Source organism: Schistocerca cancellata, chromosome 2 (genome assembly GCF_023864275.1).
Source record: "Schistocerca cancellata isolate TAMUIC-IGC-003103 chromosome 2, iqSchCanc2.1, whole genome shotgun sequence".
In the NCBI taxonomy this organism is placed as follows: Eukaryota; Metazoa; Arthropoda; class Insecta; order Orthoptera; family Acrididae; genus Schistocerca; species Schistocerca cancellata.
In genome coordinates, this window is record NC_064627.1 from 1,082,341,461 (window position 1) to 1,082,357,880 (window position 16,420).

At 43.3% G+C, this 16,420-nt stretch overlaps 1 protein-coding gene across 1 annotated transcript in view; it reads right to left on the reverse strand.

Moving 5' to 3' along the window:
* LOC126149777 (uncharacterized) overlaps positions 1-7,498 on the reverse strand; it is a 78,492-nt gene extending 70,994 nt beyond the window's left edge. The window contains exon 1 of the mRNA XM_049915833.1: positions 7,392-7,498. Within this exon, the coding sequence (XP_049771790.1) occupies positions 7,392-7,467 (76 nt within the window). The 5' untranslated portion in view covers positions 7,468-7,498. The remainder of the gene's footprint in view (positions 1-7,391) is intronic.
* Between the last annotated feature and the right edge of the window lie 8,922 nt (positions 7,499-16,420).

Here is a 16,420-nt window from a genome sequence, read left to right on the forward strand (position 1 = left end):
CAAAATGACTAAGCAGGGATGGCTAGAGGACAAAGGTAAGGATGTAGAGGCATATGTCACTAGGAGTAAGATAGATACTGCCTATGGAAAAATGAAAGAGACCTTTGGAGAAAAGAGAATCACTTGTATGAATATGAAGAGCTCAGATGGAAAACCAGTAAGGACGAGTAATTTTTAAGAGACTAGTCAGGAAGAATCAATGCTTGAAGAAGTGGGATACGGGAATACTAAAGGATGAAGAGCTGTTCCTGAAGTTCTCTGAGGTTATAGGAACTGCGATGAGGAATGTTTCAGTAGCCAGTTCAATTGAAGGGAAATTAACCTGTCTAAAATGAGCACTTACAGAAGCTGGAAAGGAAAACGTAGGTAAAAAGAAGGTAATTGATAAGAAACCATCAGTAATAGCAGAAATGCTTCATCTTATCGATGTAAGACGCAAGTCGAGAAATAAGGGAAATTTAGTAATACAGATACACATGTCACTTAGGAATGAAACAAAAAGGAAATGGAGGGAAGGTAAGGCGGAATGGGAGCATGAAAAATGTGGAGAAATCGAGGATGACCGCCGGGAGGACTGACTCAGTTCATAGTAAAATCAAAACGAGCTTCGATTAAATTAAAAAGGAGGGTAGTAATATTAAGTCTTGGACAAGATGGAATAAGATGGAAGGGATAGATAACATCCTTCCAGAATTTCTAAAATCGTCGGGGAAGTGGCAACAAAACGACTGTTCACTTCGGTGTGTGGAATGTATGAGTCTGGCGATGTACATTATGAATTTGGAAAAACATCATACATACATTTAAGAAGATTACAAGAGCCGGCAAGTTCTAGAACAGTCGCACAATCAGCTTAACAACTCATGCATCCAAGTTGCTGACAGGAATACATACAGGAGAATGAAAAACAAAATTGAGGATGTGTTAGATTACGGTTAGTTTTGCTTTAGGAAAGGTAAGGGCACGACGGAGGCGACTCTGACACTGTGGTTGTTTATGCAAACGAAACTAAAGAAAAATCAGGACACGTCCATAGGACTTGTCGACCTGGGAAAAACATTCAGCACAGTAAAAGTTGTAAGATGTTCGATATTATGAGAAAAATAGGCGTAAGCTATAAGGAAAGACGGGTAATACACAATACATATAAGAACCAAGAGGGAACCATAAGAGTAAAAGACCAAGAACGAAGTGCTCGGCTTGAAAAGGTTGTACGAGAAGGATATAGTCTTTCACCCCTTCTGTTCAATTTACACGCCAAAGAAGCAATGATGGAAATAAAAGAAAGGTGGAACTAAAATTTGAGGTGAAAGTGGTAAGATTAGTTGATGACATTGCTAAGCTCAGTGAAAGTGAAGAAGAATTACAGGACTTGCTGAATGGAATGGAGTACAGAATATTGACTAAGAATAAACTGAAGAATGACAAAACTAATGAGAAGTAGCAGAAATGAGAACAGCGAGAAACTTAATATCAGTGTTGCTGATCACGAAGTAGGTGACTTTAAGGAATTCTACTACATAGGCAGCGAAATAACCCATGAAGGCTGGAGAAGAGGACTGGCGCTTGCAAGAAGGGTATTGCTGGGCAAGGTAAGTCTACTAGCACCAAACATAGGGCTTCATTTGACGAAGCAATTTATGAGAATGTAGATTTGGAGCACAGCACTGCATGGTAGTGAAACATGGACACTGTGGGAAAACCGGAACACACGAGAATCGAAGCATTTGAGGTGTGGTGCTACAAACGAATGTTGAAAATTACATGGACTGATGGGGTAATGAATGGAGAGCTTCTCCATAGAATCGGCGAGAAAAGGAATGTATGGGAAACACTGACATAAAGAAGGGCCAGGGTGGTGGGACTTCTATTAAGACATCAGAGATTAGCTCCCATGGTACCAGAGGGAGGTATAGAGAGCGAAACCTGTACAGGAAGACAGAGACTGGAACAGAGCCAACAAATAAATGAGGACGTACGTTGCAAGTGCTAATCTGAAATGAAGAGGTTGGCACAAGAGAGGAAATCGTGGCGGGCCGCATAAAACCCGTAAGATGACAGGTGGCTCAAAAACAAAACAAAAATTATGCTAGTTTTGCGACTGAATATGTGTCTAACGTATACAGATGATGGTTATTTGTGTTTGTCCTGTAACCTGTAATCTTGTCTAATGCAAAAGTTTCTGCCGAATACAGTATACTCTACCTTTGTGAATGAAAGTATATGCCTTGCAATAAGCCATCCATTTGCACTCTGCTAAAGTGAAATCAGTGTGTGTACTCATGACCGTGCAATATTCTACCACCATACAGAGGCCAAACAGGAGATCGGTGGAGGTATTACTCGTCTGGTGCATAGTTCTGTCTTTGACAGCCGTGAGGCCAGAGCACGAAGCAAACATGTCACATAAACATGAGCATGTTAGGAAATAAATGCCCGTCCGGGCGAGCTGATCGCCAATTCGTATCTCGTCACTGAACGCATCGTTACGCCGATTCTCAAATACAACTGTTACCTCGATTTTTATTTGGAAATCTGTTTGATTGTGTTTCAGAACATCTAGGCTTTGTCTGATTTACGCTCACGCTATTTGTAGTTATAACGGTCGATCTCCACCGAATAGATATAAAACGGAATGTTCTTGCATCATACTGGCAAATATGTCATACCATTTCAAAACTTAAGGCAGCTTGTTTATAAAAATAAGTTTTGAAACGGTATTTGGGAAATTTAAGGGCAGATACTGCTTTGGAAAGAGACTTTATGGAAACTTCAGTAATAGTTGAAATGTAGAGTGAGAAACAAAAGACGGAAACCAGTGCAATAGCTCTACCGATACAGAATCGGTGGCTTATGTTCGGAATGGAATTTTATAGATTGTATATAATTTTAATGTTGTATTAATTGCCATTATCGTTACACATGATGTTCAAAATGGTCACTGTGGTCAGTTCTGTGATCGAGTAATCATGTTGAGGGTCGTCTTATGCTAAACGTTGACGTCAACTGCGTTGATTTCTTGCTCTACTTTTACCTCCAGTTCATCAACATTGTTAGATCAGATGCATAAACTCTGTAAGCAACCCCAAAGTAAAAAAAATCACGAATTGAAAACTGTAGGAGTGTGCAGTCCATTGCTGACACCTCGCTCATTTGTGAAAGTGGCATTAAAGACATTCAGCGAAACGTTGGACGTATGACACGTTGCTCCGTCCTGTTGAAAGAAACTCTTTCATTATCAGTTTAACTAGCACAGAATTCTGGGATAATTGTGAGGTGTGGTAACATAATATTGCTTCCGCAATACGATTATCTGATACAGCAGACCAAACACAAATTTTCTCATCGTGAAGTGGAGGCTCGAATACTTCGTGAGAATTCCTCGCCATCCAGAACCTGGTGTTGCGAAAATGAACAAGGCAAGAGAAGTGAAACTAAGCTTAGTCCCACATCGGATCTACTTGCCCCCGACAAAATTTTCTAGAAGCTAATTGCAATTATCATTTTGTGTCCTTCAGTTGTTGCACAGTATTAACGCTGTATGGTTGCCAATTAACTTCGTGAAGAATTTTACGACAAATTATGTAGTTAACATCAGTCTGTTGGGATAAATCGCGAATCGTTTTTTACACTTACTGTAATAGTTCTTTAAATATTGGTAACTGCTCCTATCAGAAGTTTGACTATATCGTTCATTTGAAACTGATTCCGTTTGACTAAACCTCGTTTGCTGCTCTACGTTGGGATACTTGCCTTTGGAAAATTTTCTACAAACACTTGATGTGCTTCTTGAAACAAATGAGAACAACCATGTGCCTCAACCACAGCTATCCTCTTCTGGATTCGATAAGGTATTTACATAAGCAGAAATCCACTCACAATACTGCACTGCAGTGGGACATATACTATACTGACACGCAATCATCTGACTTGAAATTTTCTCGCAGTTTTAAAATGTGCGTTGGACAGGGACTCGAACCTCGAAACCTTGCCTTTCACTGGTAAGTGCTCTGCTGAGTGCGCTATCCGAGAGTAACCCACGACCTGCCTTCAAAGTCTTTTTCTACGGTACCTCGTCTCCTACCTTCCAAACTTCACAAAAGTTCTGTCGTATACCTAGGTACTGGCGGAAGTAAACCTGTCAGAACAGGTCGTGAGTGTGGTAAAGTACCAGGCAGTGACGCATTAAAGTAGTGCAACTGATTGACCGCGTCCACCTGCGCCTGGAACTAAGCAGCATAAAAGCGTGCGCGGCAACGAGTGATTGATGCCCCATATGAAGCTGCCGAGACTGAAAAGAGACATGTTAATAGCGTTTCACTTTCTGCAACACAATAAAATGTTTCGGAGTAATTGCTGCCTTTAGACCATTCGATTCGTCTTGTCTGAACTTTATTTTCATTGACGTGTTACACGGCTACACTTACGAAGAAAATCCATTGTTCCTTTATTTGCTTGTATTAATTAGAGACAATTGTACGCGTCCTACACAATCAGCTTCAGACGAACATGAAATTCGGACATTGGGTATCTACTGATCACTATAAAAATGGCCACTATAGTCAAAAAGGGTTAACTTGATGAAACGAATAGACTTTTCTCTGTTTGGCATATCCAAAATAAAAAATGAAGTTATTGTTTTCATTTAATAGCTCTCTCTATGCTCTGCACCGCAATTCAAAGAAATAATTATAAAGAGCTGTAGTTAAGATTCTTCATGAAAGGAAGGTTACACTTCAACTCAGTGATTTACCAGTTTGCAGCCGAGTGGACGTTATCATAATTCTCATTATATTCTGGCGCTTTCTGAAAGCTTATTAGCTGTCTTAGTCAGATAGGTAGTGTGCAGGTTTCTTAACTTCTCATCGTTGCAATGGAATATGCGGAAGTCTTGCCTCGCTGTCACATCACAGCGCAAAGCCGCACTCCCAGATACACCCATTCGCTTACTGCACTAACTTCCGCGCGCTCATCACGAATTGTCTGTCTCTTTATGGGCAAAGCTCCAGAACGGTGCTTTTTGGATGTGTGAATATTAGAGAAATTATACTCGATTCTAGGCGCCATGTCCTGTTCTGATTGAATAATCTGGTTGGTTTCCTCCACCCTCTACATTGGTGGACCTATTGTCCATTTTCCAGTTTAAAAACGCTGTAGGAATGGAACGACTGCTCAGAATGACGTGAAATTTGAGCACCATGTTATTGATACAGAGAGAAACATCATGGAACAAAAGAAATTAACGAAAATATTACCAATAGATGGCGCTGGAAGCGTCTTAACGTAAAAGGGGTCGTCTGCAAATCACAGATGAATAACAACACGACGGCCTTGATTTGAGTTGCACATTACACCATCCATGCTGTTCAGTGTGAATAGTTCCACAGTTAGACAGTCAACAGTTGTAGCACTGTTAGTTCGGCAAGCCTATCAACCACGCAAAAGTCGTACCGCGTCGGAAGAGAAAAATGAGTTTTCAGTTGTCCTGAGGCCAAAAATCGCATAAACAGCAGAGTGACATTGGTTTATAACTGTCGTAAGACTTTTGAAAGACATATTCAGTATGCTGTCCACGGTTTTTCGTCTGAAGCTAACATCGCGATACAGCACGTTCCACAACAGATCGCAATGTCTCTGGGGTCACGTTGAGAATACGTTGCGCAGTGCGTGCCATCATCCCAGCTACGTTCTCGATCGGAGCACTGAACACATCTTTCAGATAACCCCTCAGCCAAAAGTCACACGGATTTATATCAGGTGATGTGGATGGCTAGACTGTAAGGAATTAACGACTGATAATTCTAGCTTTTCCTAAATGTCCCTGCAGCAGCCGCTTCACTGACTGTGCAATGTGCAATGGAGAGCCAGCTTGGATCATTCTATCCACACATTCATGCTGTTGAAGGTTTGGAATAATTCTCCTATTCACCAGTGACGGTACAGCTAACACGATCCGCAGGTCTCATCTCCTCGAAAACATACGACCCTACGATAAACGATGACGTCAACCCATACTACGCAGTCAGCTTTGCGGGATGAAGTACTACCGATTGATGTGTGTGAGGTTTTTTCGCTGTAAATGTTCAGCAGTTCTGCGTATTGACATGCTCATGCAGATGGAAACGGCCTTTTTCTGTACACAGAGCGTTTCATGGCCGTTCATTGTCCACTTTCATGCGAGCAAGAAGCTCAAGAGCGAATTTCTGGTACGTCAGCAGGAAGCAACTCCTGAACATGAGCGATTTTGTTTTGACAGCAATAGAGGATGTTTCGTAGGATTTGACGCACCATGCTCGCAGGCATGTCCATCGTTCGGGCAATGCCCAGTGCACTGCATGTTTGCACAAAAACCGCCCAACAGCTCCTGCAACGCTGTGGCCAAACCTTCGACAGACATCGGAGCTACTACTTTCCTCCGTCTGCTACATTGCGCTTCAAAAGAACCTGTCTTCTCTAATGTCTTAATAATTTTCTCCAGGCATCTGGCAGACATCGGATCAACACCTTTTCTCGTCCCTTTGAGTGTCTGTAACTTCTGCAGGGCTGCTGGCGCACAGTCCCCGCTCTCGTAAAAGAGCTTTGTCAGCAGCGCGCGATTCTTCATGGAGGCAGTCATGTTGGGTGTCTCGGACGGAAACTGAGGAACAGCCGTGTGACGACTGAAGATTGGGGCCGGCCGCAGTGGCCGAGCGGTTCTAGGCGCTTCAGTCTGGAACCGCGCGGCCGCTACGGTCGCAGGTTCGAATCCTGCCTCTGGCATGGATGTGTTGATGTCCTTAGGTTAGTTAGGTTTAAGTAGTTCTAAGTTCTAGGGGACTGATGATCTCAGATGTTGAGTCCCATAGTGCTCAGAGCCATTTGAACCATTTGAACGTACAGATCGGGTTCAGATCTAGTGAGTTGAGTAACCAGCACATCAATTGGAAGTAACCACGGTGTTTCTCGAACCTCTCAATCACAGTCCTGGTACTGTGACATGGCGCATTATCTTGCTGAAAAATGAGACATGTGGGAGACATGAGTGTCACGAAGCGGTGTATGTGGTCTGCAACCAGTGTATGATACTTCTTGGCCGTGATGGTGCCTTGCAGGAGCTCCACTGGACCCATGGAGTCCCACGTCAATGTTCTCTAGAGCATAACGGAGCCGCCGCCAGAACAAATCGTCGACCAAATTTTTTTTTCTTCCATGACGTTTTCCCTGTGTGTCAGTAATATGCTGTTCGAATATGATATTCTGAGCAGTGGTTCTCTTTGTACAGCGTTTTGATACTGGATGCCCTGTATATATTTTACAGGGTAGTTGATAACCGCAGCTGGAACAATCAGATGGTGAATTTGTGTGTGTGTGTGTGTGTGTGTGTGTGTGTGTGTGTGTGTGTGTATACTCACTGGCGCGGCCCGTGGCGACCAGCAGCAGCAGCAGCGAGGTGGCAGACACGTGCAGCAGCACCCAGAGGCCGTCCATGTTGGATGTCGACTTGCCACTGTGGCGTCCCACCAGCGGCAGCGCTTGCTATATACGGCACAGCTACGGGAGGGGGAACCGGCTGTTAGGCCAGCAAGCAGCCTCCGATTCTCTGACGTCACTCACGACCGGATGGATCCGCACCTTCTGGGAGCAACTGTTCCGAAGAACCGACCGACGACAAGGAGTGCAATTACATATGGATAACCGTGAACTTGATTTATTTCCTGCCGACTGACATCAGGAGTGTCCAACATGTATCGTCTTAATAAAATTGTTGTTGTTGTGGTCTTCAGTCCTGAGACTGGTTTGATGCAGCTCTCCATGCTACTCTATCCTGTGCAAGCCTCTTCATCTCCCAGTACCTACTGCAACCTACATCCTTCTGAATCTGCTTAGTGTATTCATCTCTTGGTCTCCCCCTACGATTTTTACCCTCCACGCTGCCCTCCAATACTAAATTGGTGATCCCTTGATGCCTCAGAACATGTCCTACCAACAGATCCCTTCTTCTGGTCAAGTTGTGCCACAAACTTCTCTTCTCCCCAATCCTATTCAATACCTCCTCATTAGTTACGTGATCTACCCATCTAATCTTCAGCATTCTTCTGTAGCACCACATTTCAAAAGCTTCTATTCTCTTCTTGTTCAAACTATTTACCGTCCATGTTTCACTTCCATACATGGCTACACTCCATACAAATACTTTCAGAAATGACTTCCTGGCACTTAAATCTATACTCGATGTTAACAAATTTCTCTTCCTCAGAAACGCTTTCCTTGCCATTGCCAGTCTACATTTTATATCCTCTCTACTTCGACCATCATCAGTTATTTTGCTCCCCAAATAGCAAAACTCCTTTACTACTTTAAGTGTCTCATTTCCTAATCTAATACCCTCAACATCACCCGACTTGATTCGACTACATTCCATTATCCTCGTTTTGCTTTTGTTGATGTTCATCTTATATCCTCCCTTCAAGACACCATCCATCCCGTTCAACTGCTCTTCCAAGTCCTTTGCTGTCTCTGACAGAATTACAATGTCATCGGCGAACCTCAAAGTTTTTATTTCTTCTCCATGGATTTTAATTCCTACTCCGAATTTTTCTTTTGTTTCCTTCACTGCTTGCTCAATATACAGATTGAATAACATCTGGGATAGGCTACAACCCTGTCTCACTCCCTTCCCAACCACTGCTTCCCTTTCATGTCCCTCGACTCTTATAACTGCCATCTGGTTTCTGTACAAATTGTAAATAGCCTTTCGCTCCTTGTATTTTACCCCTGCCACCTTTAGAATTTGAAAGGGAGTATTCCAGTCAACATTGTCAAAAGCTTTCTCTAAGTCTACAAATGCTAGAAACGTAGGTTTGCCTTTCCTTAATCTTTCTTCTAAGATAAGTCGTAAGGTCAGTATTGCCTCACGTGTTCCAGTATTTCTACGGAATCCAAACTGATCTTCCCCGAGGTCGGCTTCTACTAGTTTTTCCATTCGTCTGTAAAGAATTCGTGTCAGTACTTTGCAGCTGTGGCTTATTAAAGTGATTGTTCGGTAATTTTCACATCTGTCAACACCTGCTTTCTTTGGGATTGGAATTATTATATTCTTCTTGAAGTCTGAGAGTATTTCGCCTGTTTCATACATCTTGCTCACCAGATGGTAGAGTTTTGTCAGGACTGGCTCTCCCAAGGCCGTCAGTAGTTCCAATGGAATGTTGTCTACTCCGGGGGCCTTGTTTCGACTCAGGTCTTTCAGTGCTCTGTCAAACTCTTCACGCAGTATCGTATCTCCCATTTCATCTCCTTCTACATCCTCTTCCATTTCCATAATATTGTCCTCAAGTGCATCGCCCTTGTATAGACCCTCTATATACTCCTTCCACCGTTCTGCTTTCCCTTCTTTGCTGAGAACTGAGTTTCCATCTGAGCTCTTGATGTTCATACAAGTGGTTCTCTTATCTCCAAAGGTCTCTTTAATTTTCCTGTAGGCAGTATCTATCTTACCCCTAGTGAGATAAGCCTCTACATCTTTACATTTGTCCTCTAGCCATCCCTGCTTAGCCATTTTGCACTTCCTGTCGATCTCATTTTTGAGACGTTTGTATTCCTTTCTGCCTGCTTCATTTACTGCAGTTTTATATTTTCTTCTTTCATCAGTTAAATTTAATATTTCTTTTGTTACCCAAGGATTTCTACTAGCCCTCGTAATTGTGTAATTTAATTTAATTTATTTAATTTATGTTTACTCATCGAAGGATCATCTCACATTGATACCGGAGCTGTCAATGTAATACAATACGAATCTAGAGCTCAAAGTATACGTCACACGGAATAAGTAACATGCTTTATGGGCATACAACAGATGGCCTATGATGATGGGGCAAGTAATTGTCCGTGGCCTTTAGGATCCACTTCTAATGTAATTTGTGGAGTACCCATTGCTCCGCAGAACAGTTTCCAGGTGTTGCATTTCTCGTTTGAGGTGTTGAGGCTCACATAATCGTCGACACGGAAGTTCTGTCTGTAGAGAAGCACTATAACACGCGCTTGTTCAGAGAAGCTGTAGAAATCCAAAAACACGCGAACAGTTTCAACAAGAAAGAGGAAAGCCTTAAGGTAAACGGATCCTGGCTTCCCGTACTGCAGCGAACGACCGTCGCAGGTAGTAAGAGGAGAAACGCACTGGAAATGACCGCGGAGAAGCCCTCGGACGTTGGCGCTCCAGGTACATATAGCCTGCGGCCGCGAGCTCGCCTCCAGTTCACCACCGGCAATGGAGGGTGAAGCTTTGACAATGCCAGCCACTCGTGCTGGCGAAACGTCAGAAAAATCATTAGATGAACGTCGGCCGAAGAACCCGAGACAGAAGCCAATAGGCAGCTTGTCAATATAGATAGTGCTCCACTGAACAGCGTGTGGTAGGGAACCTGGTGGCTAAGTAAATATGTAGGACGCTGTAGCAGAGGCAGCGAAAAATTAACTCCCAATCAAGGTCACGCGCTGCTCGACGCGTAACACATATCTAACACGTACTTAACGTATAGTTTCTCTAGCATTACTGTTTTCCATCTTATTCACAACTAACATGCGTACAAGTTTCCTCGTACTGTGCTGTTTATTTACATGTACATTCTTTATTTCCTGTGAGGAAACAAGGAGGATAAGCCTGATTACTGGGAAGTTATGATGCAAGATTTGTTTACTTTACTTATCCTTGAGATGGCTCTGTTGTATCGTATTTACAGTGTCCCCTTGGCTGTTCGTGAGAGGATGTGGATACAGCATGACGGTGCACCGCCTCGCTTCAGCGTAGATGTCCGCATCCATCTCAATGCTGTATTTCCTGGTCGCTGGATTGGAAGGGGAGGTCCTATTCCATGACCAGCGGCGACACGCGACATGAATCCAGTTGATTATTTCCTATGGGTATGTCTAAAGTCACAGGTATATGATATCCCAGTGGACACGGAGATGATATTAGTTGCCAGGATTGTAGCTGGCTGTGATGTGATTCGAAACACACCAGGGGTATTTGTCAGTGTGCCTCAGAATCTTGTTTGCCAATATTACGCTTGCATTGAGATTGATGGCTGTCAGTTTCAGCACATTTAGTAAGATGCATCACAAATGGTACATTATTTGCGTCCATTATGATATTTTCAGTTAACTGTAAAAAAAAATACTTAGTAATGTGATTTTATTCCTATTATCTCCTTAAGCTGGCTGCTCCGCACCCAGGTTCCTACCTCAAATTCTTCAGTGCAGCATCCTCTATGTCCTGTTAAATTTTTGCACACTCTTACGGATACACGCCGTGTACAAAATGGAAAGATATTTCAAACGTCTGCTGTCGTTCACTGTAGTCACCAGCGCTGTGTGTAATATTTTCCGAGCGATGTGGAAGTCTTAGGATACTATTGGCAGCCGCAGTCGTATTGATATTTCGAGTGCAACGGTGTATTGCCATAAGATTCTGTGTAGCAGTTCTGAAGCTAATGGCACCAAGTGCTTCCTTCAATTTTTTTATGTTGTCTCGTTGTCTCTGCAGAGCTGTACCACAGTAGCAAGGAGAGGATGTTGTTTGTGGCCAGTGTCCTCTTTCTATAACACGAACTGCACGCATAGATTAACTGGGTGCTTCATTCATATGAATGGAAAATTTACTTAACTCAAGACATTCATAGTGGTACAAGATCTTCTGTATACCTCACGTGTTGCTGAAGTACTAAGTCAGCTATGTTCACAATTATCGTTGCTATGTGCTGTCTGTGTCTTTGTTATCCGCAGAGCAAACTGCTACTGCGATTCCCGCTGGGCTGCGACTGATGACACTGGAACGCACTCTGTGCTACAGAATGCGTCAGACTCGCCCTCCAGTCCGCAGCGGCGATCTTAAATACTGGCAGCCGGGAGAGCATTGGCGGCGCGTTTCCTACGAGTCTGTTTTTGGCCTCTGTCGATCTTCTTGCAACCTCTATGGTGCATGCTGTGCTGGCGACACTTTACGTAAGCACAAATTTTGGAATGAAGTAGAAGTCACTATGGCTTAAGTCCGGGGAGTGTGGTGGGTGGTGCGGCGGTTCCCAGTGCAATCGATTCAACAACTCAGTCACGGCTTCCGCCATATGCGCCCCAGCATTCTCCTTCGAAATGATGGGTGCCTCCTGCAGAAAGTGTCGCCATTTCTGTCGCTAAGCTGGTCACAGGCTGTGATCCAGAAATCAGCAGCTCAGAGAAAGAGGTGGTGACTCTTTCTGCAGGTCCTGCTCATTTGGATCAATGTAGGGCAATGCTCGGGAGCATATGGGGTAACTTGTAACTGATCTGTTCGATCAATTGAGTTGGAAAGTGCTCTGCCACACACCACACTCAGTGGATGTAAGTCCTTGTAACTTCCAGTTCATTCCTATGCCGAAGAAAGCATTCCTGCCATTTGCTTCTGAAGTGTTGCAGAGATTCGTCAGGCAATAGACCACTCCACTCAAACTGTTAACAAAACTGGTGCTGTTAAGTGTATCTTACGACTTCCATATAGCTCGCATCAGGCTGTGCACAGTGCTAGTGACCACAATGAAGAACTGAAAAACGTTCACACATCTATCCATTATGTGTAAGTTGCAAACAAATAGTAGCCAGTATTTAAAATTCCACCCCTTATATCTCCCCTTCATTATTTTATTACTGATATGGGTTTATCTTGTTTAATGCAGTGATTGGTTTTAATAATTATTCTTTCTGATGTTACATGTAATTAGACAGAAGTGATTTTCAGACTGTCACAATACTTTTCATTAAAAGTATAATTTATTTGTACTCAGTGGAGAGATATTCACAAACCTTTTCAGTATCTTGTCTTTATTAAATGAGTATCACTTTCAACCAAAGTAGTAAATTTTCCTACCACTGCATTTTACCAGCATCCATGGTATAGTTTCATACATGTATTATCTGAGACCGTTAATACAGACAAAATTTCTTTGCATAAGTAATCAGAATTTTGTTATCGACCAAACACACAGGCAACATCACCAAATAAAGCAGGTTCCACTTGATTTAAAACGCACTTAATTACAGAGCCACAATAACGTTCGATCTTTTCACCATGAGAGAATACACGCTGCAGTTCTGAAAGTACTCTCTCGCAGATCGCTATGTAACGGTAAAACATTTTCATCGTGTGGTGTGATTAGTTATTTCTACAAATAATTACAATTATACTTAGGTTGGAACTGCTGTGGCACACTGCTGTGGAGACACTATACAATGGAATCAACTATTGTTGATGATAGCACACGATGTAGACATACCTACCTTACTTCTTAGTAAATGGACTCGCTTGTCCCACGTCAACGGGGTGCGCACAATCGATGGAAACACAGTCACTTGTGAGCGAGCTGTCTAACATAACAATGTCACTATGTTTTCGAAACAGGAACAACGGAGTTGGATCAAGACTGAATGTGCCAGAGGTCGCACAGCACGACAGTGTCATCAAGGTCTTCAAGAGGCGTGCGGGGAATCAGCATTTCCGTGCAGAATAGTGGCACGTTGGGTAAAAGCATCGGGCAGGTCGTCCTAGAGTCTCTCAAGAAGAAGTGCATGCTGTTGCTGCGTTAGTGGGCAGTGATGGACGCCATACGATTTGTGAGCTCGCCCACGAAAACGTATTAGCGCATGCGACTGTGCTTCACATCCTGGAGGAACGCCTGGGCATACGAAAAATTGGATCACGATGGGTTCCGCGTGACTTGACGGAAATGCAGAAATGGATGCGTTACGACGCTGATCAGACGCACATGGAGCGCTATGAGCCCGAAGGAGAGGCTTTCTTACGCCGTATCGTAACTCTGGATGAGGCATGGGCCACATCGTACGAGCCAAAACTGAAACGCCAAGCCAACGAATGGCGTCATTATGGGACGCCGCGATGGTCGAAAGTGCGTCAGAGCCCCAGTATGGTGAAACTTATGGTGATTCTCGTGTACGACTGTGATGTTATCGTAACGCATTACGTTCCTCCCCGGCAGACCATCAATGCACAGTATTACTGTTCGTTTTTGGAGCATTAACTGCGACCAGCTTTGCCAAAGAAACGGCGACACTTTCTGCGCAACCTACCCATCATTTTGCACGACAACGCGCGGGCGCATGCAGCGCAGGCTGTGGTTGCTCTGTTCGGTCGATGGGATTGGGAAGTACTGTACCATCCATCATATTCCTCGGACTTAAATCCTTGTGACTTTGATTTGCTTCCGAAGATGAAGGAACCATTTTGTGGCATTCGCTTCAGAACTGTTCCAGAGATTCGACAGGCAGTAGACCGCTCCATTCGCACCATCAACAGAACAGGCTCTGCTGAGTGTATACTACGCCTTCCGCATCGCTGGCAACGGATTCTACACAACGCTGGTGACTACATTGAAGGACAGTAACAGGTGCACACATGTAACTCTTTTGTATCGGTTGTGAATACGTAGTTGCCACTATTTAAATTCCAACCCTCGTACATAGTCGGACTTCCTTCTGCCAGGTAGAGGCTACAGACACGTTGTTGACGGCATATGGAAGTTTTGGCCTGGCCGCGAGTCATGCTCAGGTAGCCCAACAGTAAGACGACCGCTCATGAAAACGGGAAATCCGGGTTCGACTCCAGGTCCGGCATACATTCTCGTCGTCGTCATTCCATTATACAGCTGATTGTGGCCCATATTCGCAAATGCGAATACATTTCATGTGCTTGTCAAAAAGTCCTAGCCGCTGAGCAACAGCTATTAAACAGAGGTAGAATCCTGGTCTTCAAACCAAACCGCAACGTTAAATTAGTAGTTCAAAGGATAGGAATAAATCTTCGTTAATAGTAAGTAAAATGGACCGAGCCGCAAAATTAAACATTCACGGATATTTTGGAGAAAGAGTTCAATAACTGGGTCAAAAGGCAAAGCCGTCAGGTTGCTATAAGGTGAGAGGGGGAACAGCAGGGAGATTTAAACAGAGTCACTCAAAGACATTTTCTCAACAAACTCAGGTCACTGAATCCTTTGTTGACGGAAAATTAAGTTCGAAATGGGCGTGTCTGAAACAACGACGTATCTAACGATCATTGCCACGTGAGTAGCGAACTGCTCGCGGTGCAAGCAGAAGTTAGCGCAATAAAATTAGAGCTCAGGAAGTTGAGGGAGATAATACCTCGCCGCAGGATCTGCAGCAGAAAATTTGAGAACGAACTGCGACCGTTATACCTCCCTGGGGACTTTATAAAAATTACGGCTCTACAGCAACTGTTTCGAGTGTCTGCCGGACCAATGAGGAGGTATGTCCCATTAAATTCATGCACCACCAAAATCTAGCAAAGTAATCAAGTACCACAATAACGACGATTTTCTTAATTAAAAATATACTGACAGCAATCTTTAAAAGAACAGTTAATCAAAACCATTGCATTTCTTAGTTCCCCAACACAATAATGCAGTGCGAGTCGCAAGCACTCAAGTGACTATTGATCAACGTACGAATGTTCTTTTAGCTGCCATATTCCAGTCTACATACATCATCCAACTCCGAACTTCCTCGGAAATGCTTCAAAGTCCAGAGCTGCCTACAAGCAATCAAAGACATTAGATGCTTGGATAACTCCGACATCTGTAAGAAATAATTCAGATCCACCGAAAATCGAAATAGTTCAAAATCTAGCACCGGCCAGAATATCTTTCCGTGTTCCACAGTTAACAACTAGCAGAATACCTCCAAGTCCTCGCGTGCAGGCGTTTCACTGTTCGTCCGCTGACACTCGCTGGCATTACCATCTAGAACACTGGCCAGCAAGAAAATTCTTGCCCAATCGCCCCTCTTTGGCGCTTTATTGACTGGAGCCCCGTTTCTCAGTACCATACAGATGACAAATTGCTTCGTCATTTAGAACTCTGTCAGTTTACACAGGGCTATTATGCGTTCACTAGCGTGCACTTCGTAATGTGTGTAGCTTTGTTGTTCGTTGTATAGTCAGCGTAGTTAATTTTGTTTCTAACAGTGAATGTCAACCTACATATCTGATAGTAAGAACAACACTTCCAGAAGACAAGTGTGCTAAGTCATGTTGTAATTATTTTTCTGTATTCCATCTCCAAAGGAAGCAGGTGCTAACAGATGTGAATATTGTCGAACAATCTGTTTAATAAGTCATAGCTGCAAAATACTAACACGACGTCTTTACAGGAGAATGAAGAATCTGGTAGAATCCAACCTAGGGCAACTTCATTTTGGATGCCGGAGAAATTTAGGAACAAGCGAGGCAATGCCGACCCTGTGACTTATCTTACAAGTTAAGTTATGGAAAGGAAAATTTACGTTTATAGCATTTGTAGACTTATAGGAAGCTATTGAAACCTTTGGAGTACTATCTTTGAAACTCTAAGAGAGCAGGGGTAAAATTCAGTGAGCGAAAAGTTGCTTA